Source organism: Ischnura elegans, chromosome 3 (assembly GCF_921293095.1).
Source record: "Ischnura elegans chromosome 3, ioIscEleg1.1, whole genome shotgun sequence".
Taxonomy (NCBI): Eukaryota; Metazoa; Arthropoda; class Insecta; order Odonata; family Coenagrionidae; genus Ischnura; species Ischnura elegans.
The window spans coordinates 102,648,272-102,674,203 of NC_060248.1; the positions used below are offsets into that span (position 1 = coordinate 102,648,272).

The following is a 25,932-nucleotide window of genomic DNA, read 5'->3' on the forward strand; positions in this document are numbered from 1 at the left end:
TCCTCAAGCATCCTATTGCATCACGAGTCCCTTTACCCTTTCTAAATCCAAATTGATCTTCTCCCATATTTTCTTTAATTCTTCCTTCGATTCTTTTTAATATAATCCTTGTAATTACTTTGGTAACATGGCATATAAGACTAATTGTCCTATAGTCTTTACATTCTTTGGCATTACATTTCTTTGGTATTGGTATTAGAATAGTTTTAAGTAGATCATCAGGCCACACAGTATTCAGCCTTAAATTTAGCTATTTATATTTTTACATTTTTTTAAATTTCATGATTTCCTTCATTTTTTCTTTTTATTCCAAGAAACTAGAATATCGACTTCGTTGATGGGAAATCAATAATTGATGTACGTAGAAAGACGGCTATGGGTAATTTTTAGGCTAAACATTTGTCTAAATTGAAGTCAAGTTTTACGTCTAATGTCTTTAGTTGGACATCCAAATTATTTATTTTCAGTCTCTTAATACATCAGTTTATTTGTCCATCAGTATTTGGGACCTTTTTATTTTAAAATTTTTCTTTTGTTCGATGTTGAAGCCGTTTCTACTTTTCATGTTGCATATATAGTGAGCACTTACAAATTTATTTGACTTTGACTTAAAATTGCATACGGTCGGATAAATCGTAAGTTATTTTTATTTTGCCGCCTCTTCATTGCTATTCATTGCTCTAATTTCCATAAATAGGGCACCTGGATGACAGAAATGCAGTAGCTCAGAATTGTTTCATTCCTAATATTACAATACTATAACAACATTTCAATATTTCACAATATTATAACATAAACAAATTAGGAGTCTGTAATTTGCATAGCATGCATTGAAAATACTCCGCGCATTCAGTAACGAGTGTAAATTAACAACTTTATATTATCCACATGTTATAAAAAAATTTGATTGCGAAGAAGTTTATTTTGATGGCCATTGGAAGAAATGGAGAGGGTAGCGATTCAGTTGAATCCTTTCTCTCTCTCTATCTCTCGGGAAACTCGAGATATTCTGAGCAGAGCCTATTTAGTGAACGCGATTATATTAATGTTGTTGATTTAAAAAAGTATCATGTATAAATCAAAAGAATTAGTAGTTGAACATAATGTACAATTTTACTCCCACATTTAATTTTCTTACACATAGTCCTTAAAAAGTTGCTTGAACTTGAGTGTGGATGAAGATAGTTGAATGAAATAGCCTTATTTATGGAAAATTTTCTGATCTCAATGCTATTGGTTCGTGAAATTATATTGGCCAAGATTTTTTGCTGCTATACGTTTGAAACCCTTCAGGCACGGAAAGAAACACTAATTTTTGAAGCTAAAAAAATTTCATTGGTCGAAATAACCCTTTCTTCTAGGAGTTAGATTTTGGTAGCGATCATCGAATCGTCTCGGCGTCGCTGGACTATCGTCGGCGCCTTTCATTGCCGTATTTTGGCCCCTGCTTCCCCAGCTCATGCGTATTCCTCTCGATCTAAATCGTGGACTCCATCTAGAGTCAATGATGGGACCAGGGAGTGAAAGGGGAATATCCGTTCGCTCCCTTCCAAGTTAAGAGAGGAAAAGGCTTTTTTTCTGAGCTAAGGGGGCGTCCATTAATTACGTGAGATGATTTTTGGACCCCTCCTTCCCCTAGGTGAGATATTGTGAGATTTGGCTCGACCCCCTACCTCTAATCTCACGCGAGATTGTTCAAAATGTGTATTTTCAGTGTTAATACGTTAACCAGCTTATTAAAACCACTTGTCTGTTTCTACACTCTTTTATTTTCACCGACCATGGTTTCGGCAACTTGTGCCATTATGAAGGTGGCACAAGTTGCCGAAACCATGGTCGGTGAAAATAAAAGAGTGTGGAAACAGAAAAGTGGTTTTAATAAACTGAATATCAAAGATTTCCACCGTATCACGCCGGGCACTTATCTTTTATTAATACGTTAACCTATGCTTCATTGCATTGGATTTGTTATTTATTGTTTAATTTTTTTATTTGAGATTAGTTAAGACTTGTATTTAAGAGTTCTAAGATCGTAATTTTGCACTGTTGTCTTTCAGAAAAAAATTACGTGATACTTGCCAGGACCCGTCCCTCTTCCCCACGTGAGATTGGGTGGGATTCGGCTTGATCCTCTACCCCCTTAAACGCCTCGCATAATTAATGGATGCCCCCTAATGAGGAATTGAAAACTACAAAATTTGTGCCCAAGAGGATGTAAAAATCTTCATTCTGTGTTTCCCAATGCGTACGCTCCCCACCCCATGACGTTTCTCTCCCAATGCTCCCTCGTCCACGGACGAATCTAGAATTTTCTCGAGTGGGACCGCGAGAGCTGGAAGTTAGGAAGGATATCGAGGGGCGGATGGAGTATGCTATAGAAGCGGCGTTCACTGGAGGAAAGTTGAGCTAAACGGAGGGCCGTATTTTTGATATTGTTGTATTTATTGGTCGTCTTTTCATCTCTGAAAAGTTTTTAGTGTCATCAATAGATACAATGAATATAAATGAAATTAAAACAGGCAGATATCTCCTTCTTCAAGTTTCTGTGTAAGGTTAACGTTTTCTCTAATGTCGGAAGCATATCTATTGAATGTTGTGAGAACAAATTAGGAATTATTCATATAAACTTCATTAGGAGTAGTACCCGGAGGATGAGGGCATCCCTGGTGGATACGCGCAGTAGTCGAATCCACGTGGTTGGGGGTTGAATTTAGACTACGCCTATCTCAAATAATAATTACAGCGTCCTAAATATAGTGTACTGAAGTCTCGGAGGATGTAAGTTTGTGTGTGCAATAGGACAAGTGCTAGCGTGATCCGTCAGCTTAGTACGCACAGGGCCTTCTAAAGAGCCGTCTATCGATCCTTCTAGCTTGGAAAGGTTCCAGCGAGGTAAGTCAGAAAATTTACCTCGTGCAAGGATAGCTGACAGTAAGTATTTCCTTGTGACGTGTTCCTTTTGGTTATAAAATAGAGGCTCATAATTTCATTTGTCGCATTTATCGAGTTTTTGGATTATTAATCTGCTTATTGCGACAAGAGCAATAGCATATATTCGCTCTACCCGGTGGGGCAAGGATAATCTACCAAAGACCAGAGATCCGACTTGAGATACTTCGCTTTCCTGGCCGTCGTTACCGTTGGGGATGGCGATTTTAGACAAGCTTTCCACATTTCTTCGAAATGGCGAAAAAAAGGCGAAACCCGTGGCGAAAGAGGACGTTCCACGGAAGTAATGGATAAGCGGAACTTTAATTTGAACCGACGGCTGTTAAATCTTTTTTGCCATTCATTGATCTTACATTATTGGCATAAGGATCTGTCCCTCGGAATCTAGAAATTCTACCGTCCCCAGGTAATACTTGAAGAATAAACAATCATAGAAAAGAGTGGCACCTCCAAGGTTTTAAAAACAAACACATTGTATTATTTGTCGGCTGTAATGTCTGCGAACGGCTGCATCACATTATTTTATTATTTAAAATTGAGAAAGTTTTGGATTCATCCCACCTCTAATATTTACCTTCTTTGGAATAGATAAATTGAGTCATCACGATATCGTTTTTTCTTGCGACCAACACTTTATTTCATACCCAGGGATTAAAATTTCATTGGATTTCAATACGAGTATTTGGTTCGTGGCATAAAACGCACCATCGCAACCTCAGTCATGTTTCCTAGGCCTGTCGTTCTGTTTGTTAAAAATGTATGATTTTTCTTCATTTCTTAGCCTAATAAGTGAAGTTGAATTCCTAGAAGTTATTTTTGTCAATTTTCCCTAAACTAAATTACAAGCCTGTAACACAGTAATTTTAAAATACGCTATAAATTCAAAGTAGTTATTGAACTTTTTTTTTTTGCTTTTCCCATTCTTTCTCATTGCTTGCGGTCACGGTGTAATGTAATGCATTGAACTCGAAGTACTTTCAACCTAGATGTTTTACTATTTTTCTTGTAATTGTGTACTCAAACTGTCTCGAAGGCAAATATTTTCCATTTATTTTCTCCCCAGCTTCCTCATCGACGTCGAGTGGAGTTAACATCTTGATGCCACCTTATTCATGACTTTTTGAGCTTCAGCATCGATTTTTTATGCTCTCACGGTTAGGTGCTGCCCTTCGCTATCTGTAACTGCGATTTACATTTTTACTATGCATTGGAATCCTCTGTGCAGGGACGTATTGAGGTCATCGTTTAGGGATTTCAGTACTTTCCTCTGTACCATGATGGTATGCAATACTTCTCAGCGGTAATGTGCCTGAGGTTTGATATGCATAGAAAAGTGGCTTCAACTCGGTTTACTCTTTCCAACAAATGGCTAATTGGCTTAGAAGGGTCAATTATCACGACTGATTTTTTGGCTGTTTCAATATTTCCTTAACCCGATTCATCCTGTTAAAAATTTTATGATTCATCCGGTTTATTTTTCGGCACCGTGAAATAATTAAGAAACGTTGTGCTGATACAAAGAAATATACAAAAAGGAAATACGAAGTTATGCAGACAGAGTCAAGGATATATTTTGCAAAAAGTATCAAGGATTCCGTCAAGGACACTCAAATCCCTGGGTTTCTCTGCAGGAAGCGTGGTAGGCCATTGCTCTTGGTCTATGTCTGATTTCAGGAGACTCATTCCTCTTTTCCACATTGCGTGTATTACAATAATTCACGGGAAGAAATTGTAAAACGCAACGATAATTTAGTAAGACGTCAAGGGCGTTAATATTTCAACATCTTTGACTTTCCTTGAAGGAAATGTGGTCGGAAAAGTACCCTTTCGTTTTAAAAAATTCGTGTATTCAATTGCAATATGTAGAAAATCATCTGCTAGTGATTCATTTCAGCTGTACATGAGCCTTCTTAAATTCTTGTTAGGACAGTGATCCTTCCTCAAACGTGTCATCCCGGGGTGCGCATTTTAACGAACGCGGTTAGCGCATCGATACTTCTTAGCTTCTCCGAACTTCATTTCCGTGGAGGGATTATTTCAAATTTGGGTAAAATATGAAGAAAACTGTTCTCATAATTATAAGTCGCAAATCCTAAGATTGGTTCGATACAGCTCCTTTCCACGGTCCTATCCGCTAAATTTTTAATGGCGACGTTTTTCTTCTCCTGTTCTGTGCAACTCATTCGGGGCCGCCCCTTGCCCTTGGTTAACGTAAATTCGCGTAGCATGGTAGTATCCATAGAGCTAAAGTAAGCGTACGTAAGCTCTGTGATAGTATCGCAGCGGATCGTAACATTTTCAGACTTATCAACCTATTAAACGACAAGAGGGCTTGCATAGAGTAAAAATCGAATCAGTAATTAACAGAAACTACGTTTTGAGTACTTTTAGAAATCTCAAATATGATCATTTCTGTTACTTTTTGCAAACTTGTATTTGCAATGGGCATATTATTTGACGTGATGAGAGACATTTAGACCTTTTTCGAATTCAGCTCTGTTCGAAATATTAATAAAAAATCAAAACAAATCAAGTCAATTATCAAAAATTAAAAGCCGAATCATCGTAGGCTCGTTTATTTAATTAAGTGGAAAGTGCTTTTTGTAGATATGTACAGAACAAAAACGTCGATTTTCATATGGCACTGGAGTCCAAACAGATAGCCGGAGTAAAATCGAAACGGGTACAATTTGTAAGAAATTTTATGTGCTTTATTTGAAACTGAGACATTTATTTTTGAAAGGTGATAGATTCAGAGTTGTGAAAAAAAATAGTTAGCAATTGTTTGCTTTATATTTTAAAGTTGTCACGAAATATTGGTAATTTATCTGAAATTCTGATTTGGCCTTCTGAAAAACGGAAAGAGTGGATGATTTAAAAGTACCTCAAAGCTTTAGTAGTAAGCCTTTTTTTGACAGCATTTTTACATTTTGAACTAATATGAGGATTTCCATGCTTGTCTACCTGTTTTGAGTGGATGCATCACTCGTGCCTGATCGTTCTTTTTTCCTTGCTTATTCTTGTTAATTTTTCCACAATATTACTTGATATATTGTCTTGAAATTTACAGGGTTAATAGAGTAGACCATATCAAAATTTACATATTTTTCAATGTGAAACTTATTGCTTGTTGTTTTATCAGGGTCAAAATATTTATTGAGATTCAGTCAGCTTTTTACCAGGGTCCTCTGTATGCTCTTTTAAAATTTCAGGATAATAACGTAACTTTTAAACAATTGATATGTTAGAAAAAGTCAAATTACAACTAATTAAGAGGGAGTGATGCATTTTCTTAAAACTATGGGAACAAATGAATGGTGCATGAGAATATAACATGAATAGTAATAAGAAAGGAAATTGAGTAAATAATCTACTTTTTTATGGATTACACTGGATGGCAAAAAATAATTTGTTCTCGAGCCCTGGTACCATTCCTGCTGTTTCTAATGTAAAATGACCTCCTGAATTCGAATATGATATCCGTTTTTATCCATCACCCAACATTTTCGGGGGGCAGCCCCCCCCTCTGATATTCATCACTTTTGCAATTATTCGTAGGAATGAAAAGGATTATATTAACATTTATACTTCTTAATACGTTTTTGAGAGGTGAAAAGTTCTAAAATATGATAGTTAATGATAAGGATGTAGATTTTGGGGGATTAGTTTCCGTTAATGATTTAAAAAACGCATTAAAAATAATCATCCTTTCCTTTTCTTCACAATTTTTTCACTTATTTTCTTCATTTTTCAGCTCCCATTTCATCTTCCCCTACGCGAAATATCCCAGAATGATGGAAAAATATATCAACAGCTCATATTAGCAATAATAAAAATATTTAAGCTCACGGCATAGAAAAAATAATGAAAATTTGTGCCAACGGTTCAGAAGGTACGCTACCATGCTGGCGCCCTCAATACCACACGCGCAGCAACAAAGAGAAAAATAAGGAATGTGAAGAACGATGAATAACAAAAGTAATTTGGTATTTGATTTCCATTTATACACTGGGGTAGAAATTTCTCATACAAAAACCAGCAGTAGGCCTAATATACATACCAATATGACCGCATTCAACTTCTCTGAAAATCTCCTCTCCTTTGGTGATATCTTCATGGAACCGTTCCCAATGTTAATTTGAAACTGCTCCGAAATATCCTATGAAAAGGTCCAGGTGTGAATGAAGGAAATGCATTTTTATTGATATGTTACACCCCATGGCCTAATACCCTGACAGCAATTCCTCGACATGGGCATCATAATCATCACTTCTTTGACACCCTAAAAGTTCTAACACACGTTTCAGAATCCAAGCCAAGCTCAATTCTATTTATGACCCAGGTGTTTCATAAACGTCGAATCTTGGAAAAGTTTCCTATTTTGGGGGCCCACATATTTTTTCCTTGGCTTTAGCCTCACTAAAACGAAGACGTTAAGTTAAAAATTGAAATTAAGCTCCTGTCTTGTCGACTGCTCTCACAAAATATTTCATCTGTCCTAGTTTGATGTGCAATGGTGGCAAGTGAACATTTTCTGTCGGAACCAGGGAAACATGAGCAACATTGTTATAACCATGTGTGAAGATTTCTCGCCGAGGCCAGTTCCGTAAGATGTAATGTTTTTCTCAGACGCGGCTGTTGTATTCACAAAGAAAGCAGTTCAGAAGCAGTAATAGTAGTTTGACCAAGTATTTTGTCAAATTACTGTAACAAGTGGTACAGCAAACACTTGGAGCTTAATCCTAGCCCTGACCGCCAATTTGGCAGTCAGAGTAAAATTTATATGCAGTTTTAATAATTAAAGAAAGAGGTTATTGTTGCAATGTTTAAGTCAATTCACCACAAACATAGCTGAATCGATGAGGATGATTTTTATACACGCATAACATAATTACACATTAAATCACGGTAATAATCACAGCTCAAGCCCACATACTGACATTCACTCGGAAAAAGCCGGAGTACAACAACTTTAATTGTTTTGCACAATTTAAACTACTTAGAATAAAGGACCCTTGTCCAGAACACCGAAAGAGTTGACTCTGCGATCATTAGAGGTATACTGAGGGAAGGTGACGTCAACTTCAATATATGTACATAATTGATTTGAGAGGCTGATACTTTGTGGAACTCCATGATTATGGAGAAAGAATACTTTTTAACTCCAATTAGAGTATAAAAATCTCAATCTTATATTATTCGCATAATTAGAAAGTATTACTTTTCCTTTTTTAGCTGCGAAAGCAAGAGAATTGCCGTCTAAGCCTGTGCGGGACAGGCGGGAGAGGCCATCGTAGTAAAGTGAATCTTCCGAGCCATTTCTATATTTATTTAATTTTTGTTGCTATGCTATGCAGCAAAATATTTTTATTATTACTGATGTTTCTAGTTGTTATATATTTATATTATTCGGGGGAGGATGATGTGAAATGGAAGCGGGAAATTTTTTTAAACGTGAAATTTTGCAAAAAAAATGCAAAATTGATAATTTTCAATGCGTTTTTACACAATTTACGGAGACTGTTTCCCTCCAAATCTACCTCTTTACCATAAATATTTAGTGTTTAGGATTTCGCTCCCCTCAAAACCCCTAGAAAAAATTTAAATGCTAAAACAATCCTTTTAATTCCTCCAAATGACCGAAAAGTGATGAAAATTGGAGGGGGGGAGCTCCCCCGAAAATGGTGGGTGACGGAAAATAAAGGAGTTCATATTCGGATTTAGGAGGTCATTTTACGTAAGAATCAGCAGGAATGGTATCAGGGCCGATTTTCATGCCGTCCAGTGTTATTCAGTTGGTATTAAAATATTGCACCTGGAACATTTTACTCACCCTGGTGCATGTATTTAACGAATTGGTAAAGTCCAATAGGACTATTGCGTGGTAGTGCTAATGTTTTACAGTATGTGATTCAAGTTTTATATATTTTTGCCTTCGATTAAGGCATTACCATTGAGTAATTTTTTTCAAATTTACATTTTTAATAATTTATGGGTAAAACGTTGCCACTTCGCAGTGGGATGCATTGCTCTAGGTATAGAATCCAATTGTTATAATACACCTCCTGCGGTGGTTTAGGTGGTAATATTAAGGCGTACAATGTGTGGGAAAAACTTATCGGTTGTAACTTAACAAATGGATAATTTTTCTCTTACATTAAACTGAAGTTCTAGGTGATAGTGTTGATAACTGTTTATATATCAGTTACTTTTTGTGTTCTTGGAAAACTGTGGATTTATGCAATGTTTTACAAGGAGTAAGATAAGGGAGCATATGAATATATGAATAAAATCTAGTGAAGTTCTCCTCTTTATGGGCCTTGAAGCATAATATGTGAGACGATTATTATTATTCACATTTTCTAAACCATTTTTTAACAAATAGTTATTGGTATATTTTTGCAGCTGTACATACTAAAAATATGCAATGCCTGTCTTTAGTATGGGTGGTGATTTTGATGTGTTTTTGTGATATATTCAGCATGATACATTTGATGGTTTTATTGAATATAGAACATAGGTTCCCATTTATTAGCCCTTCCTTCTTCTTATATTTCTTATATACCTCAAACCCTTTAAAATTTTTAAATCTAAGTAATCCATTTTCTTTTTGCATATATTTCCATTAGCTGGCACATGTCCTGAAGGCCTTTTTCGTTGTGAGGGAGGGCAGTGTATACCATTAAGATGGAAGTGCGATTCCAGCAGAGACTGCCCTGATGGGTCTGATGAGCCTCCTGAGTGTGGTAAATATCATTGCTTTCAAACAGACTTCATTTTATCTTCTTTTTGCTTCAAAATTGTTTTTTGTGCACCAACAATATCTGAATTGGCACTGTGGCACATTGGTTCATGACGAATGGAAATCCATCTAATTAAAATTATGAAATATTTATGCTTTCAATAAGGCCTTTAGGGGTCACATGTGTGTGAGGTTACATAGCAGCTGAATAAGCGGATTGTATTCCCTGATTTAGTGTTTTTGTACAATCCTTATTAATTTTTTTCCCAAATCCTTCAGTATTTGTTGCATGTAACTTATTAATACTAAAAGTTGCTTGTCATGAAATAGAATACATCTGTTATAGAGTTGACTATAGTGGTAACTGATTTATAAGTCTATAACATAGAGAGGTAAGTTTTGCATGGCGGTTCTAGGAAATACAGGACAAAATGGGATGTAAACCAGCCATTCTACAATTCTAGAAGCAGGGCTAAGTAAGTATGACTGAATATGTAGCACTCAAATTGATGAAAAATGTAAAGGGTTATATATATGTTGTTGATGTTAGCTTGTGAACAGGTATCACATTTGTGCTAATTTTTCCCCCTCTCCAGTATCTTTTCTCCATTTGGGAATCTCCTAATCAAGAAAATGTTAACTTTAGAAAAAAATTTAGTTGAAGTACAGGAATAATGTGTAGTTGATGGAGGATATTTTGTTTGCTTCTCTATGTTATGTTTCCATAAATTATTTTTAAGCTTGTGTTTTTTTTTGGAGGATTAAAGAGAGGGAGTATTATTGTTTCTTCGGCTCTCCCTAGGTATTCTACATGATTTTCGGGCCCTATCATGGTACCATTTTCAAGCCTAGTCAAGCCAAAGTGGTCAAGGCAAATGCATCTATATCTCATATAGGGGGAGGAAAGGGGTCAAATTAGAACCAATACCACCTCACGTAAATGATAAATACCCCCAATCCATTAACCCCGGTCTCTTCCTTTCCCCTCTCTGCTTAAATGATATCCTCCCCTCTCAACACATTTTTCAGCATCCCTTCCCTTAAAGCAATCACTCCAACCATAACTTCTGTGTCCATTTTAACCCCCCTGGAGGTTTCCTCTCCTCATCCTCCATTTTTCATACTTCTTCATTCCTTTTCCTCTCCATCCATTGCACCTCCATTCTCCTTCCAACCCACATCTTGCTCTCTTCTGATCTTTTATTTTTCTCCTTCCGAAATGTCCAACATTTATGGACTATGGAGTGCCAAAATCCAAATCAGATTCTTTGCTAGTTTTTTCTTTGCACTCTTGCACCTTATTATCTCATTGCCTCTTTTATATTTTAAAAAATTCCTTTGCAAGAGCAAGCTCCTATTATCCTTATGGCTGTGTCTGTTTTCTTCCAATGTGCTACCCAAGTGGTTAAAACCTGCTTTTTGTTCAAGATTTGGACCATATCTTTTATTTTAAGCCCCAAAAATGTCTCCTAATCCTTTTTAAAAAATTGAATGACTTTCGGTTTTTTAAATCAATTTCCTTCATTAGTTCAGTGGTGTAAGTGTTTAGTTGACTGAAAAATCAATGTCATGATTTCTAATGAATCAAACTTCACAACTTACCAGCCTCGTTTAGTTGCCGTGACATAATGCACAGGTGGATCATGCACAGCCTCCACCCCTCCTTATGGAAAATTAATTATTTTTCTACAGTTTGTGCATTGCATTCAGTGAAGATAGGTGCTTGAGTTAAAAGGTTGGTGTGTGCACGTGTATCATATTTCCCTGCTGCAGTGGGCTCAAGCAATGGTCTTTCCACTCCTTCCCTCTCCGTGTGCCCATTGGCAAGAGGCTGCCAAATGCAGTACCACCTCGTTGGGATGTCCAGAATGAAGTGTTTTTCTGACCCACCACTTGGTCCCATTGCTATATGAACTACAGAAGAATTGGCTCTACAGCAAATATATTAACTTTCCCATGCCTCCCGCGTACATATTACGCAGGGATGGTGGTAGTGGACAGGCTTGTCTAACACCTTGGTCAATGCTTGCAAGCCTTTAGTTTTCAGAGGCTGCCTCATGAAATCTGAGCTTATATAAATTTCCAATACATACATATTTCTTTTTCCCTCCATGTAATACCTATTTTGTTAAGACTACCCATTGCCTTAATACAATCAAGAATACCCAAGCAATTATGTTCTGGTAATTAATATTGTAGGTTTCTCTCCACAAGTTATCACTACCTGTATCATGTCATGTTTTGACTCTACCCTTCCGTAGTCACAAATAATTTGTCACCCAAGCACTCCTTTGTCTAGCCTCAATTTGTCGACTCATAACCCTTAAAAGCACTTCTCCCTAATTCAGAATTTAGCTTTAAGTCCTAACATTGCATTGGTGGCCGTTAGCTCTGTTTTCAGGAAATCCTCTGGTCATTATTTTGGCCACTGGCCACTCAGACCATTTTTCTAACCTCCTTATCCTTCAGGTCACTACCTATTTCCACAATAAAAAGTCTTGGTTGGAGATCAACCTCATCCACTGCATTTTATTCATCAATGTTGTATCCGTTAACCATATTATTTGTTGTATTTTGCAATTCTTGATATCCATTCTTGTACCATACACGGGAAGGAGGTTTAAGGGTTAATGGTGGTGGGGGAGAAATGTGTAAAAGGAGAGGCGATAAGGAACATACGAATTTTTTAAATCTGGAAAGTAAGTTTCATGGAGGTGCAGTGATTTTTCATTCTTATCGATGAAGTATTCCTCATGATTGAGTGGGATAAAATGGGTGAGGAGATGCAAATCGTGTTTGTTCTAACAAGTGGAACTAAGAGAAGGTGTAGATCAGAGGTGTGAGTATTCTTTATGGTGTAACTATGGTGAAAATCTTTCTCTGGTATTCTGTACAGTTCCCTCAAATTCTCTTTGTTTGTTACCTGTTTGCTATTTTATCCCATCTCCACCCTAATAATTGTCCTACATTACCATTTCCCTCACTTATAGCTGATTACTTTTTCTGCATCTACTTGGTTGTATTTTCTTATTTTGTGGATGCTGCTGATAAGTACCAGCAAGGAAGTTTTCTTGTAATAAATTTCTCACTTCAGTCACATCAAGCTTTATACCTAATAACTAAGCTATAACTGACCTTCAGTAAACAGTTAAAGGTTTTTCCCATTCACTCTTCCTATTCTTGCCCATCATAGTGTTTGACTGACCTCAGTGGGAGCATGGTATTTCATGCTTATTTCTTTCCCAAAGTTGAGAGTTGTCTTTAGAATTTGCTATTGTTGTAAACTTTCTTAATTAATAAAATTGAATGGGGATACATTATTTCTTTAATATGATATTGCTGTTGCTATTTGTCTGTTTTTGCATTTCTTTCTTCAGTTTTTGAATGAAGCAAAAAATTATTTTGTCTTAGTTAATGCTTGCTTATATTTTCAACCTCCAATGAACCACAGTGCGGGCAGGCTGCAAACCAGGCCAGTTCCAGTGTACCAGTAGTAGAAAATGTATCCCTCTTGGTTGGATTTGTGATGGAGAGTCAGACTGTGGATTTGGACCAAATCAGGTGTTAGATGTATCAGATGAAGATGTACAGAGGTGTAAGTAATTTCATTTATGCCATTATTCCTACCACATTTAAATGAAAGACTACAAATTATTAATCATAAGATTGTCCATTTATCGATGGATAGGAGTCTCTCAGGATCTTTTTATCATCCAACGTTCTTGTAGTATATTATGTACTATGTCACTTAAAAATTAACTGTTGCAGATTGCATAGAAGAAAATGACGTAAGCATTTTCCTGTGAAAATATTGTATAGATGTATAGAATTCTGTCATGGGATATTCGAACATCTATTTAACCAATTGAAATACGTATAATGATACTTGTTTTGTTGATTAGAAAAGAATGATGTATACATATTAGCAGATATTCAATTGCTACTATTTTGTATTTTCAGGCTCCAAAGGACAAAGTTGCCCTTCAAATTATTTCCGCTGTAATGATAGTATTTCAACATGTAAACCTATTGTTAATCTGTGTGACAAAAGGCCTGATTGCCAAGACCAGTCAGATGAAGGAGATTTTTGTGGTAAGCTTGATTGAAGAATTTATATATAATTATTATAAACCTAATGTGTTGAATATTTTTATATAATTGAAGTTGATGTAATTATTTCCATTTTAATTCACATTACTCACTCACTCAGCTGAGTATTATTTTTTGGGGTAAAATTTTATTGATTGCACTTGACTTTCTGATAAAACTGATAAAAACAGCATAAAATGTGTATATAATTTTTTTCTTTACATTTTCAGCCAATGAATCTATTTGTAGCAACACAAACTGTTCCTATGGATGTAAACCTTCTCCTAAAGGCCCATTGTGTTACTGTCCTGAGGGCAGACAGCCTAATGGGACAAAATGTATAGGTTAGTACTGTTTGCAGTTTGTTTGTTAAATGCTATTCAGTGAAGGTCAGCATCACACATTGTGCTTTAAATGCTCATTTTTCCAATTATTTTATTTGTAAAACAAATGTGGTATATCTGGTATCGATTCTCGCATGTATCCTCTTGCGGATATTTTATCTATTTGGCCTACTGTAATATTCTGATGTCTTTTCCCGGGTTAGCCCTCTCTCTTAGTACATGCCAAAATAAAATACATCTGAGTAATGAATCTTATGTTATGGCTCTAGCCCTGATTCTGTTTCCCCATTCCATTCCATAGCCATCAGGTTTTATCCTGTCTTTGTGTTCATCACAAAAATTGCTGTCTACTAGTGAATTTTGAATATTTATGTATGATTAGGCAGACTACTGGGTTACCCATCTACATAACTTCTGTCAAATATTCAGACTATAAAAAACTCCTTCAAGCCTGTAATTCTTACCCAGTTGAGTTGCTTGCATACATTTTAACAGTACTGTTTTCTTGTATTAGTCTTATTGAGTTCTGATGTCATTTTTATGACCAGTGTAATAACAAAATTTATAATGGATTTTGGGGTGACCTTGGAAATAACTCATCATTCAGCTAAAGGAATAATTAAAGTAATTGCTCCATTGACTGCAATATTTTTGCTTGGCAATTAAATTTTGCCCTGGAACAATGGCAAATATCAAGTGAAGTGAGCTCTTTGAGTACCTACATGGGAATGGGAATATGTATGAGAAGTCAATTTTCATATAATCTGGAATGTTTAGGAATCGATAAGTATAATTTTCAAATGGATTGGCCGAAACTGATGTTGCATTGTTCTCATGTATGGTTGACACCTTCATGAATGGGGAACATGCATGAAATTTTTTATATTCTGCTACTACATCTCATTTAGTAGGAAAGTTTTTCACAAATCCAAATATATAAGCCATAGCTCTCTCTGAGTGTCATAAATGTCATTACATGTTATTAAATGCCAATAAAAAGTTTTCTAAAATCCCATGAACTCATATGACCTGAAACACCTTTTCAATGGTTTGACACCATTGCACGGTTCACCTTTCACTTTGCTACAGGATCAGAGGCTTGATAAGCTTGATTGAAAGAGATCGAAGTAAATAAACATCATAGACGTTTTAAGGAGTTCCTCTAGGGACTAATTGACTGAAGAGGGATTTAGTAATTCTAAGGTACAATCCAACTGGAAGATTAGCTTTGATTGACTCCCTTATGGTGGCTAATTTCCTGAAAAAAACAGTGATTGGTTTGTTGCTTCCAAGATGTGTTGAGTAAAAGCAAGTAGATGAGCAAATAATCATGCAATTAGAAAAAGGTGTTTTACAAACAATTATAAATATTTATTTCAAGCCCTATGAGATTAATATGTACATCCATTGCTAGCTACAAATCTATGGTATTTACTTAGTAACCTACCATGCAGAACACAGATAATTTTCTCCAATCGGCCAGAGTTCAGAGTCAATTGGTATTTATAAAGTAATCATAAAAGTAGTTGACAGATACAGAAATAAGTTTCAAGTACTCTGTATGCTTTATTTACTCGGATTTTCTTCAACTGTGACCTACGGAAAGAAAACAAGCCAAAGTTGTAAGTTTTGAAGTGAGTGAATGTAATGGGCATCATATTAGCAAAGTGTTGAGTTTATCTTGCCTAATTACCTTCATTTAAAATTATTTCTTTCTGTTAGTCAATACAATCAACTTATCATCAAATAAGGCTTTCCAAATCTCCCCTAACAATCTGTTTTATGTCTTTCAACAACCCATTGGCAATACAGCTTATACAAAATTTGCAGTTAGACATTACAACTGGAATTATTTTGACTAAATATTCATTTTAGCACTTACCACTTTCGATCAACTTCCTTGCTCCATAGTGATGCTAGGCAGTAACGTCATGTGCTTGTGCTCCGATGACGTCATATTTTCAAGCAGCCAATAAACAGTTATTTTTGAGACTGATATTACAGTTATAAAATATTATTCATCCACAAAATTTTTGACAGAATATTTTAGGTAGCAATCTTCTCATTCTAGTAGTTCTATAAAAATTGTGAATTTTCCCTGTTGGCAAACTTTAAATCACCTAGGCAGACAAGGGCTAGGTATCCCACTTCACTTGAAAGTGTAGCTAGAGAAGAAAAGTTGGGAAGTTGAGTTTACTTCATAAGAAGGATTGTCTGTTACCATGGCTGCATGCAAATTATATCATATCTCTCCAGGCTTTTCAAGTGACATTTTCTCTTTTTTATTTCAGATTTTGATGAATGTCAACTGGACGGAATTTGTGATCAAATATGTACAAATATGCCAGGCACTTATAAATGCTCTTGTGTCAAGGGCTATGAGCAGCTTAACCATACCTGCAAAGCTATTAATGGTTTGTAATGAATATTTTTCTTGAAAACCTTGGTTGTTTGTATGCCATACCTTACATGTTAGGAGTTAGAGGAAATCTATTCTGGTGGCGTTCAAGAGTTGTTTTTATTTCATCCATTGGTACCTTACTTTTTAAAAATAAAATATTCCTATTTTTACAGGCATCAATGCATATGCATGGAGTGGGAAGTGCTCCATGTAATCTCTTGCCTTCTGAAAAACTTATTTATCAGGAATTGTCAGTTACTAATAATTTTATATAATTATCTTGCTATGAAGATTATTTTCACACAAAGTATATTTTTGAGTATCACTTGGAATTTTTCAAAACCCTTATTACAAATGTTATTCGTCATTCTTGGAACTTATTAATACCTTTATGTTGTAGCGAGTAAGCATGTAAAGGGGGTTACCCTCGATTTGAAATCAACTTTTTTTTACTGTTTTTATAATGTGAGAAGCCACCGCTAGCACAGCCTCTGTCGAAAGTGTAACGTGGTTATGGTGGCTGGACGGGAAGAACAAATCTGGAGGATGGGAGAAGTGAGAAAGGTCTTTCTGGAACAGATTACATGAAAACAATAGGAAATAGATATCTTTCTGGGCATCACATTTCCTCCTTCGATGTTCCCCTTTTGAGGAAGCTGGCTGCTAATATGAGTCACCTAGTGGGCTCAAACTCTCACATTTGCAAATAGGGCACGAGTCACTGAGGGTTAGCAAGTAAACTACCTCAGAAAACATTTTCTTGAATTTCTGCTGCTTGTGCCTATGATCCCCTTGGTTCCCAAAACAAAACACCAACTATTGCAGGCGAAGGTGGGGAAAGTCAGACCTTTATTGGGTGAAGACGATTCTTCTTATTTTCTAGGGATAGAGGCTTTCATTTGGGTGCTAGGCCTTGGAGGCGAGAGAAAAAGGTGGAATGGGGAGTGGAGGGAAAGGAAACAGGAGAGAAAGACAGTTGGTGGTATCATTCACAGTGTGAAAAATGTTCTACATGGCCTCATGGTTATTGAATTGGTTGTCCTTTGTCACTAATTGAGTGTATGATGGTACTTTCTTTTAGTAGATAAAGGAAAATAGATTAACTCTGCCTAACGAATCATCCTGATAGGTTCATGAGTTTCCAAGACATGCGTTGCCAAGGCATGCATTTAAAAAAAACCCTAAAAATTGATTAAGTTTAATATTTAATTGGTATAATTGTAAGCCACGTACAAAATATTCACTAGAGCTGATGCATAGATTCACCTTTTGCAATTATTCTATCAAAAATGGGCGGTATAGTCTATTTTTCAGCTTGGATGAAAACAATAATGGATAGTGTCTGCAGTGGTGTCTTACGGTGGCACATTCAACCCCTTTTAGGGACTTCTGTTTGTGGCAAAGTTTCATGCTAAATTGAATGTGTAGAAGACAGAGGAGGCAAGCAAGGCCTCAAGTATTTATCCAATGCTGATTATTTTATTTTTGTCAGATTTTTAAATTTTTTTTATAAAAGTCTAATGGATCCTATTTGATATATCTTCTGACACATGTTAATTGTTGAAAAATTTAACATATTTCTTGTTGGTGGTAATGCTTGTTGCATTTTTGATTATGCAGCTACTCTAATAACAAGAGAATTATTTCACAGATACTGTATTCAATCATAGAATTTTAACGTATATATATATATAATTTAAACAATAAAATAAACTTATTGCTTGTAAGTACGTATGTTAATTTTATGCTAATATATCACCACAATTCCCGATTACTAAAATTATATTTGTGTACATTCCAGTTCCCCATGATGATCCTGGTGCTATTATTTTTGCCACTGGCCAGGACATTCAATGTATGAGGCTGGATGGCAGTGAGTGTGGCAAAGGGAGCAGCAAAGGAGTTGGGAGCCCTCAAAGTAGGGTGGCAGTGGGAATGCAGGAGCAGCATCACACTTTTGCGCTTGATTTTTATCACCGAAACCAATCTCTGTGCTATATACGCCACAATATAACCCAAGTGTCCCTTCGATGTGCACTAGTCTACAACCTGGATGAGTATTGGGATCCTCCACTTCCTTCAATGTTTTCCCTGGAATGTAAGTGGCAAGGGCAATAAATTTATCATTTAGTATGTGTTGAGAGTGCAGTATTGAACCATAATTGCCATAAGAGAAGTTCGCATAGTCTGGGATATAAATCATGCGGTTTGTATTTCTGGCTTTCTCTAATGCCCAGGCTTTTGCCTATTGTATTTATGAATCAAAAGACCGCAATGTTAGATTGCTCAAATTCTTCTCAAACATTGGAATACAATTAATAGCCAACAATAATTTAAAGATCTACTGATTATAGGTAGAGAAGAAAATCCCTCTTAAAGAAGTGTATAGATATCCTACATTTAATGTCACCCAAACATAAAGTGATAAAAAATTAGCATGAAATCATTTGTGAAACTAAATAAAAAAAAATGTTGCCATATTTTCTCCTGTGTTTGGAGCTCAAATAATGACCTCAAAATGACAGCCTTAGTTATCATCCGTGATGACAGCATAAACAAAAGCCCTTATCAATTTTCCGCCATTTAAATAATAATAATAATAATATAAATTCATTTCACCATTGGCAGTACAGACATCTGCAAGGCTAAAGGGCATCTAAAAGGCTAAAGTCAATATAAAATTAACAAACAATTACATTCATACTTCAAGATTGAAAACACCAGAAATATTTCTGTTTTCATCATTCTTTGTCATTAAATATTCAAAGTCTAATGCATCGTCAGTAAAAGCATGGTTAACCCTGAAAATGGCTAACTATACCATAAAAATTATCGAAAAAGTGAAACCATACTGCATGAGGCCTAGTGCACAACTCAATATACATATGTGGTACAATAGGAAGAACTGAATTTTAATCCTCTTATGCTGAAATCATGGTGTAGGGTGTGGCCCCTCAGTGACGCAGCGAGGGGGGGGGTTTTGGGGGATAAACCCCCCCCCTCCCCCTCAGAGCTCAGAGAAATTTTTAAGTTTAATCCATTTTACTTTTTTGGATCAGTATTACTTATAGAATAGTGCTAGGATTTATCAAATATCCCTCAGAAAGCTATAAAACTCGCCATTTTGAACTATTATTCTTAAAAATTTTCTGGAGGAGGGCCCCCCCACAACTCCTGCTCATCCTGGTGGGTATGCAATAACCCCACACCCGTAATTATTAGTTTCGCCTAAAAACCCTTAATTCCTGGCTGCGCCCCTGTGGCCCCTCACCCCTGATCATGCCACGATTTAGTCTGTGTTATTCAGTCCTTTTTTATTATTAAATATGTGTCTTTTCGGGATATTTAGTATCTAAATTTACCAATTTGATGAGCCACCTCTGCTTCATATCTTCCATTCTTGTAAAAGTATATTTTATTTGCTGGTGTAAATGAAATCATATTTAAATTCTCTCTCAATTGTTGCTTATATCCCTAGCACAGAACCAAGCATTATAAATGTACAAAAAAATTACGTTGTACAGCAAAAAATCATTTGTGTAATGCCGATCCTTTTCAGTACTTCTTTGGATCTATTTTGATAATCAGTAGAGGTCCGTGAAAGTGGTTTTATTTTTTGCTAAAATTTGTTTTAAAACCATGTGATTTCGGTGTTATAGAAAATTTTGGCGGTGTTATTACAATGCTACAATTTTCCCACATCTATGGGCGTTTTATTATTTTATGGTACACATTTCATGAATACTTATACTTTTATTAAGCATTTTACATAACATCTAACACAATTTCGATTCTACAAAATTTCTAATAAAACTAAATGAAAGAAATGGTTCAACTTATATTGGTTCAAGGTATATGAATGGTTCAAGTATGTAGTCTTGGTGAATATGATCAGCAAACGGCATATTCCCAGTACCTCATATGTGTATACTTCGAGAGTCATTCCAGAATTTTTGGCTTGTCAAGTAGTCAAAAATGCTTCTGTAGTAGCAACAACTAGCTCCTCCTTTGCTTTCTTTGACTGAGTGACTGTGTGTTCAAATGATAGCTGTCGTTTAGCAGGTCCCCTTTTTTTTCGCATTTTTATGTGTATCGCTACTGATGTGCTTTAACAAAGTGTCACATCTTTCAAATTAAAATCTTTTATCACAAACTTTGCACAGTAACACTCTGTCTTTCACATGAAATCCTTCTGAGCTGAATTCACTTGCCCTGGTATCAACGGTCTCACTAGCTATTGGCATTTTAAAATTCCTATCCTTCGTTCGATATTTAAAGCTGGAACCACGATTAAAAAAAGTCCAACCGCAAAACACAACCTTAGACGATGGTGTTTTCAAACTGAGTGCTGGGTAGCTATGGTATAACCATAGTACTGTATAACTTACAAATTACCTGAAATGTTTCATATCATGGGTTCCCTTTCGATACCCCTCACCCAGGTGTTGAGGGAAGGTAGGACAGCAGCTAGGTACAACAAAATCGCTTAGTTTTGATTACAGCTGTTGCCAATCGGTCAGGGAAGGCAGTGAAAGAAGCACGCTTAACAAAACATAATCGGATTCAAATAAACTTGAAAAATTATTTCTCATTTATCGATCCTAAAACATCCAGAATGAGACGCTTTCTCACCTGAAAAATTAGATATTAGATTTGGCCAATGTTGAAATGATTTTTTTTGCATTGTAGCTCAGTAGAGAGCCGAATAACCGACGATCCGTCTGCTAATAAGGAGAACCCCCTGTCCTCCTATCCTTTCTGTTCCTTCCTTCCCTTCCTCCCCTGCTAGCGCTTCGTGCTTTCAAATTACCATACGTGTCTATGGATGTCTTTAAATGAATCGAATCGCGCAGTTGACGACCCGGAGCCGTTGACGGCCGCCATGGTAACCATGGCGCCCATTTCAATCCGGCCCGGCGGTGCGCCCTCTATGGCTGGAATTATGCTCGGCATTGACGCGTACCGGTCGCGTGAGCTTGTATTTCCGCTCTTCCACAGCCACGTTAAATTTCTTTCCTCACATTTTTAATTCATAATATCTAATTCTTCAGGTGAGAAAGCGCCTCATTCTAAACATTTCAGGATTGATACTTAGGAATCAAAGAGAGAGGCTGTGATAAATTTAACAGCAAATTCTGGTGGAGAAATCACTACAGTGCAGGAAATTACGCAGATGCGTTATGAGCGAGACTAAACGAGCCAATTGACCATGGAATTGTAATGAGATAGAGCAAATGAACGTCGGCAGCATTAAACAATGAAGGCTTAGGCTTTAATAGATAATTACTCATTAGATGTGATTTTTTTCGCTAATCCACCTCTAATCGCAGAAAATGCGAAATTTCGTTTTTATTCACTGATTTCGCGTTATTTCATGTTATTTCGCATTATTTCACATTATTTTGCGATATCGCGTCTCGCGAAATTTACGGGCCTCTAATAATCAGCCATTCTTTTATTAAATCTGTATTTGTAGTTCATCTAAGTTTTGTCTTGTTTCGTTTTAGCTATGACTCATATTGCTTTGGATTGGGTGAGCTTGAACTGGTACTTCCTGGATGATACAAGAGAGATGATTTTCTTGTGCAATGCTACAATGAAAGCCTGTATTATATTAATTGATGTGGACCTAAGCAAGCCCAGGGGTATAGCTCTGGATCCAGCTAGAGGGTAAGATTCTTTATGTTTTGAGCCCATCATTTCATGCAGTTGTTGTGTCTAAGGTCATATGGTGTTTATTTCAATTCAGCTGATTCAGGCAAGATATAGTGGAAGTGTGGCACATACTGTGGCAAAGTGCAATTATGTTTCATTTTTAAGTGTTTATTATTTAAATCTTGAAATTGTCAAGTAATTGCCTTTTGTATTCAAGTAGTGCCAAAGGGTATTGTGTAAAAATAGTTGGTACTGGACAGCAATAAAGCCTGCATGAGAATGACAATGTAAGTTTTGACGACTGGATTACTATCCATGGCACTAAATTAATTTTAATTATAATGTTGTCTTTATTACAAGCAAATTTAGGACTAGATAGTCCTTTCATACAATTTACTTGTTTGACAATTATGTACTTGTATCCATTCCCTGGATGGTGGCAAATCCACTCAGGTGGGATTCTAATCTGTGGCCTTGGTTGGCAGATGGGACATTACCCCGGCACCATCAAGGCCAGCGGGCTATTAACGGAAGGTTTTCTTGAAATTTGCCCTCTTGATGTTTTCTTTCATTGGTTATTTTAGTTTTTTTTTAGTGCCGTGGAGCATGACTCAGTCATCAAAACTTTGATTGTCATTCTCTTTAATCATAAAATAGCAGTAGATAAGTATCCTTCGATCAAAACTGATTCTAATAGCCTTCCACATATCGTTGCATGGAATCCGCAATATCTAAATTGTAGTAAGTTGTTGACGTACAAACAAGATGCATTTCAGGAGCTTGTTTGTGAGATGAATAAGGACTTTCTGACCTTTGTGCAAAATAGGTTGAACAATATTTTTGTGAACCTTCTCTTTAGACTTCTTGGGTATCTAAATATTGGAAGACAAGGGAATCTCTTCCTGCCGTTAAGAGGCTAGCAAAAAAGTTCCTCTGTATTCCCCCCACTGCTATTGCCATCTGTGCTTTTTAAAAATATCTTGAAAGCTTGTAAAAATGATTTTAATCAGTGAAAATATTAAAATACATATTACAATCAAAATAGCATTCCTTTGATTGTGTGGACCCTGTAGAAATAATGACTTTGTTTTATAGCAGACAATTAAAAATGCTTTTGGACCCGAAAATATCCTAAGATCTGACACCTGAAATCAAGTATCCAATCCAGATCTGATCTGAAAAAAAAATCCTGCATATGTCCATCCGTAATAATCATGAAAAAATAGTCTATCAGGTTAAAAATCTTTTGCAGGTAAATTTAAAAAAATCTTAAATGTGGAAATGCTATTGAAGGATAATTTTTAAATTATATTAATAGGGAAAGAATCAGAATCTCCAAAAAAAAAAACGTAAAATGCTGAGAAACATTGAATGCAAACACCTTAATTTCACCAATCTGTATCCGACTGTATCTGGATATGTGAATAACTTTTATTTATTACTTAATAATTACTCTGAAATTTCTATGTTACAATTTTTTACTTCTTTATTTTCATTTCAGGCTCATGTTTTTCACAAAGTGGGGTGTCTCCACCCCAATGCTTGAAAGAGCTAACCTGGATGGATCAGAACGCACCCCTCTAGTCAATTACAAGATTGTCTATCCATATGGGGTGGCATTAGATTATCCAAACAAGCATGTATATTGGGTTGATGGTTACCTGGACTTCGTGGAAAGAGTTTCATATGATGGGACAAACAGGCGAACTGTGAAAAGGGGCTTTCCTGTGAGTATACAAATATTTTCCTTGATAGAATTTAATTGTCAGCACTGAGCTATTTCTCATGTCGAGGTAGTGTACAGTAGACTGTCATTATTACGAAGTTCACAGGACCTAAAAACCGGAGGTTTGTAATAACAAAGTTCGTAAGAACGTTTCTTTTAGGAATCATCGAAAGAAAAAAACCATACTTTGTCAAAATTTCTTATCTCTTCAGACTCCTGTGAATATGCGCGATTGATTTATGTGCAAATATATAAATACAAGCAAATTCCTATACATGGAATCCAGGAAAGTTGTTGTCCTGCAGAATGCAACACTGCATCACAATCATGCGTAAGTAAGGCGAACAAAATCGTTGTTCGTGGGAAGAAAGAATGGGCAAAACGCTGAACAGTTCCTGCCTTCACACCGGATTAACCCTATCACTGCTGTGAACGTACCTGGTATGTTCGCACGGCAGGCTTCTGTGAACATACTTTTTCTTCCTCCTTGCCATTCACTCAGCGCTTTAGCCAAAGCACTCCCAAGGGTCGCTAATCCGGGACCCTTTCCTCGATGAGCTCACCCTCGCTGGCCTGTCTCTTGGACCCTCTGAGCAGGGGGCCTCCCTCCCCAAAAGTGACCACTCTGACTGCATTTTGTAAAACAATCAATCAATAATCCGATCATCAAAAAATGATCGTTTGCATGGCACTCCTGCCAATCAAGCACATCTTTGAACCGGGTTTCTGTGATGAAAAATAGCGATTTTGTTGACTTTGCTAAAATGGCCATTTTCCGGTGGTCCGCAGCCACGTTTTTAGCACGTTTTTCTTGTAGTGGCCTTAGACACATGTTATATATTTACTTTTACATATGTTCTTTATATTTCTTGTTATTGTGAGGGAGGCATAACACCTTCTAGCATATTGTTTTGCCTACTACTGTTACCAACCTTATTGCCATGAGAGCAATTTTCACGGGTTGCATTCTCCCAATCCTCGAGTACTGATCCGTAATCTACTCCACTGCCTGTCCTTCCAACCTTAAAATTCTTGAACGCTCTGTTAATTTCTTTATTTCAGTAGTCCGACAACGTGTTCCTCACCTCCTCACCTAATTCTTCTCGCTCTGAGGTAATGTCTGCCCTATCTTTGGTCCCATTATCCTCTCGTAGGAATTTTCATGATCTTTCCTTCATTTACAATGCCTTAAATGGCAAGTTGCGATCCTCAGAAATACTCCCTTTCTTTTCACTCCTCATTCCATCTCGCTCCTTTCGTAATAATCACCTACTAAACCAACTTAAATTCGGTCTTTCTCTCTCCCAGAGATCACTCTTTTACAGACTCCCTACCTCTTTCAATACCATTTCGACTACTCATCCTTCCCGGGATCTTTCAATGCCTATGAGATCATTCAAGAGGCAGCTTTGAAGAGAATCTTCAGAATCTTTTTTTTTTTAATATCCTTTTTATAATCTATATGTGTTAAAGCTGCAGATTTTAAGTTGTCTATTTAATGTAAAGGCCATTTTGGCTATTTTTGAATGATTCAATAAAAAAATAATAAATAAATTAACGTCAATGGATCCTTATGGTCTGCACACGGAGCGCAGACCTTAAGGTTCCATTCCATGTCAAGCGGACCTAACAGCTCCCACACATGATCTACTCCCTCTTCCTACTTAATTTTCAGAAGCACCTCCACAACTTCTTCCCTACTTATTCCTGTTGTTACATTTTCACTGGGCCCTTCTCTCCCTTTATGTGTCCATTGATACTCCTCATTTAAAAATGTATAAAAATACTCCCTCCACCTTCTTTTAATGTCATCTTCTCTTCGCAACACCAGTCCAGCTGTATTCTTAATCTGATGAACGTGGATGAAATCCTTACCCCTTGCTCTGGCTATGCTACACAATCGCGTGAGAGCTTCTGGTGTTTCTAATCCCTCGTAGAGCTCATCCATAGCTCTTGCCTTGGCCTCTGCCACAGCCCTCTTTGCTTGTGTATATGCTTCCATGTCCTCCTGCCTTTCCGATTTATT

At 36.5% G+C, this 25,932-nt stretch overlaps 1 protein-coding gene across 2 annotated transcripts in view; it reads left to right on the plus strand.

Moving 5' to 3' along the window:
- The window catches only part of LOC124156267 (prolow-density lipoprotein receptor-related protein 1), a 217,868-nt gene that overhangs the window by 49,942 nt on the left and 141,994 nt on the right, over nt 1-25,932 (plus strand). For both annotated transcript variants that reach the window (XM_046530694.1, XM_046530696.1), the window contains exons 2-9: nt 9,579-9,695; nt 13,143-13,286; nt 13,652-13,783; nt 14,011-14,124; nt 16,416-16,538; nt 18,327-18,623; nt 22,033-22,195; nt 23,682-23,907. In XM_046530694.1, coding sequence (XP_046386650.1) covers nt 9,579-9,695; nt 13,143-13,286; nt 13,652-13,783; nt 14,011-14,124; nt 16,416-16,538; nt 18,327-18,623; nt 22,033-22,195; nt 23,682-23,907 — 1,316 coding nt within the window. The remainder of the gene's footprint in view (nt 1-9,578; nt 9,696-13,142; nt 13,287-13,651; nt 13,784-14,010; nt 14,125-16,415; nt 16,539-18,326; nt 18,624-22,032; nt 22,196-23,681; nt 23,908-25,932) is intronic.